The sequence below is a fragment of the Zeus faber genome (genome assembly GCF_960531495.2).
Source record: "Zeus faber genome assembly, chromosome: 9".
NCBI lineage: Eukaryota > Metazoa > Chordata > Actinopteri > Zeiformes > Zeidae > Zeus > Zeus faber.
The window spans coordinates 17729584-17733344 of record NC_137197.1 but is presented as its reverse complement, the minus strand read 5'-3'; the positions used below and the strand labels follow the sequence as shown (position 1 = coordinate 17733344).

The following is a 3761-nucleotide window of genomic DNA, read 5'->3' as shown; positions in this document are numbered from 1 at the left end:
ACTCTTCGTTACCAAAGCGTTGAGCATTTTCGTGAACTCGGTGTCTCTTTAAAAGGAATCTCATCGCCCATTGGCGGAAGCCGCTGCGACTCCAACCACTACCCGGAAGTTACGAGAGCTCTTTATTTGACGTGTGGGCCCGGCAGGAGAACCGCCAGCGGACAGGAAATCAGGCGAGCAAGCCAACTGAGAAACAAACAAACAAACGAGCGAGCGAGCGAGCGAGCGGAGCCGGAGCCATCCGCCCCTCTTGTTTACGCACAAAATCTGAACCTTTCCACATGTCCGACATCCACACGTTTCATCCCGGGCTTGTGCGTGACCCGCGTGTCTGCGTGTGTACACGTTTGGTTTCGTCACGTAGCTTTGAAGCCTGACGTGGGCTCCCCGTCTCCCGCGGTCCACACGGCCACCATGTCCAGGTCCAGCCGGAGGTACAAGCTCCTCCAGTCCAACAGCGGTTCACTTTCGGGCTGCGACCGGGTGCGTGTGCCCACGGTTCGCGTCCTGGTGTTCTGCCTCCTCGGGGTGCTGGTGCTGGCGATAATATTGGGAATCTGCCTGTCCTACGACACGACCAGCGGCCATGTCCACCGCACGCCTGCTGCGGATCTGTCCAAAGACAGGGTGAGAGACTCAAATAATACAACAAATATATGAAAAATATTACAGGGAGGTGTGGCGGCGGAAGAATAAAGTATCTATCTATCTATCTATCTATCTATCTATCTATCTATCTATCTATCTATCTATCTATCTGTAGTGCAACCTGTTCAGTTTTATATGGCAATTACTTTTCCCCCAAAGGTGACATGGACGATTAAGACCTGAAACCACTCAGTTTGACAGAAATGCAATAATAGAGCTAATCATGAAGGGGGCAAATGCATTTTTGTTGGCACTCTACACACAACCTAGAACATACATTATTTTCTGAGAACACGTGAGACATGATAGAGCATCGAGTGCGTTTGGGCGTTTCCGGTGTGTTAAGTTTGTGTAACACTTATTGGTTCTCCCTCCATTAATAGAGGCACACAGACATCCAAGCCTTCAATGAATTTACTTATTTATTCATACAACAAACAAAAATACATATTAGTCATACAAAATATAGAGAAGGGATTGCAATACTATATACAAAAACACCTTATGAGTGGCGTCTTTGTCGACTGGCGGATCAGGTTTACAAGAATGACGTGATGTTTGTTGGCATGTCGACTACTATCATTGATTGACTAAAACAGTGACAGACACTCTAAGCAAACAAACAAAACACACCATTAGCCAGTCGCAAAGTTATTAGGTTAAAGATATGACCAAATAAACACATAAGTGCAAACCTTTATAAATCGTACCCCAAAAGGCTCCTAACCGTATCCTCAGATTGAGTTGTCATCAACCACCATAGTCACTGCACGTAGCCTACAGGTCCGGCTTCTGCCTATCAAATATCAAGGTGCTGTTACAACAGCACTCAAACATATCGACAAGGCATGTACCAAAAATACCCGACAAGAGCATGCTAACCAGCTTGTACTCAGGTTTAGTGTCAAAAGGTTCGCACGGATGATGCCGTGGCCGTGAAGTCTTCCAAATTCTTGACGTGCCATATTGGCATGACGCTCTTCCTTATAAGCGCAGTGAATGAACTGCAATGCTACCGTAATGCCAACACTAGCAGCGCCTAACATAATTCCCTCCTACAGGGCCCCTTACAATTGTAATAACAACAATAACATGACATTTTTGACACTCTACTATAATACAAGTACTTTTTTCACCTCCCCTCAGTTGTCGCACAAGCCCAGTAAGAGTTCTCCGGCTCAGATTCGTCGCCTGGCCTCCCAGGTAGAGGGGACCCGTCTGTGGGAGACTCACCTGAGGCCGATCCTCATCGAGAGGCTCCCGGGAACGCAGGGGAGCCTGGCCGTACGACAGGTGAGAGGAACGCTGTTGAATCCGTTTTTTGTTCTGGTGCTTCACACTCGTTTCTCACTCGGATCTCCCTTGTCCCATATCCCGCAGCATATCTCCACCACGCTGACCTCGCTGTCAGCTGGCTGGACCATAGAGCTCGACTCCTTTAAGTCTGCAACCCCTCGAGGCCAGGTCACCTTCACCAACATCGTTGCCACCCTGGATCCGTCCGTCCCGCGCAGACTGCTGCTCGCCTGCCACTACGACTCCAAAGCCCTGCCCCCTGACCCCCTCGCCCTGGAGAAGGTGTTTTTGGGAGCCAGCGACTCAGCGGTGCCCTGTGCTATGATCCTGGAGTTGGCCACGGCTCTGGATGCACAGCTCAGATCTCTCAAACATCAGGTTGATCTGCCTTGTTGATTTTTGTTCTATTTAAACATGTTGTACAACCTGCATTTCAACATTGTTTTGGTCCGTGTGCATTTCAAAGTGAGTTGCGACAGTAATGCCCACTTTGGTTTGAACTTCAGCTTAATATGCCACAGAACTGCTCCAAAAATGTGCAGACACAATGTAATTGTTTAAAAGCAGGGTTGCGAAGTAGGACTTTACGGGGGTGAAAACACAATCGAATTGCATTATCTCTGAGCAATAATGTAATTGTTTTTTTTTTTTTTTTTTTTACAGAAAATACTGTGTGTTTGTGTGTGTGTGTGTGTGTGTGTGTGTGTGTGTGTGTGTGTGTGTGTGTGTATATATATATATATATATATATATATATATATATATATATATATATATATATATATATATATATATATATAATGTCTCCTGTAAACAAAACTTCAGCTCTATTTCTATTATGACTATAATAATTCTCTATGAATATAATTAACCGTAAAGGGATAAGTTTACAGCTGAGGTTGACCAATGGTATTTGGGGTCCTCTCCCACAGAATGTGTGAGAGGACCCTTTTGTTATTGCTCCGTTTATTCTTGTTGTTCTTCTCTTTCTTCCTTTTGTCATTTTCTCTTTCTATTGCTGTAGCCCACTTTAAAAAGTGCTGCTGCAGCCTTGTGTTGAAAATGCAGCAGTTCTCTGTGTTCACTAGTTTCCCCCCCCAGAGGCAGTGATTTATGGTAGTCAGGAATACACACACACACACACACTCTGCACCATTGCTGCACCATTGCTGCAGACTAAGACACTTCTCTCAGATGCTGCTTCAGTAGTCTTCAGTAGTCATGCGTCTCTTTTTTACCAAAATTATGACTGTACAGACTCACTCGATACCACTCTCCCTTAAATTCTTCAGAGGCCCCCGGTAACTCTCCAGCTGGTGTTTTTCGATGGGGAGGAGTCATTTGAGGAATGGACGGCGACAGACTCGCTGTACGGGTCCCGTCACCTGGCCGAGCGTATGGAACACACAGCGCACCCCCCAGGCTCCACACACACTACCATGCTGCAGGCCGTGGTGGGTCAGCCGCATGAGATGTCTACATCCAAAATGATACTTATTTAAGAGAAATGGAGTGCTTGAAAGTACCACTATGGCAAGTCTTAATTTAGTTGCCTGCTTTAATTAACCTGGTGGACATAACTTTAGAAGCACGCTAATCATAACCCTTAACTGTTTACTGATACTCTTAATTCATCTTGATTAATAAATCTGGTCTTAATTAATTTCTACAAATCCTTATTAAATGTAGAATTAGTAGTTTCATTTTCACAGTATCTTTTTCACTGTGTAATTTTATGTTAAACATTGTTTGATGGTTTAACCTAGTTGTAATAATTTGCCTAATTCCAATCTCGTCATTAATTTTCAAAGCTGTGT

The 3761-nt window shown here is 45.0% G+C and overlaps 1 protein-coding gene across 1 annotated transcript in view; it reads left to right on the top strand.

The window, feature by feature from the left end:
- Window positions 1-313: 313 nt before the first annotated feature.
- The window catches only part of qpctla (glutaminyl-peptide cyclotransferase-like a), a 4968-nt gene continuing 1520 nt past the window's right edge, over window positions 314-3761 (top strand). The window contains exons 1-4 of the mRNA XM_088845570.1: window positions 314-627; window positions 1795-1941; window positions 2029-2322; window positions 3237-3398. Coding sequence (XP_088701696.1) covers window positions 415-627; window positions 1795-1941; window positions 2029-2322; window positions 3237-3398 — 816 coding nt within the window. The 5' untranslated portion in view covers window positions 314-414. The remainder of the gene's footprint in view (window positions 628-1794; window positions 1942-2028; window positions 2323-3236; window positions 3399-3761) is intronic.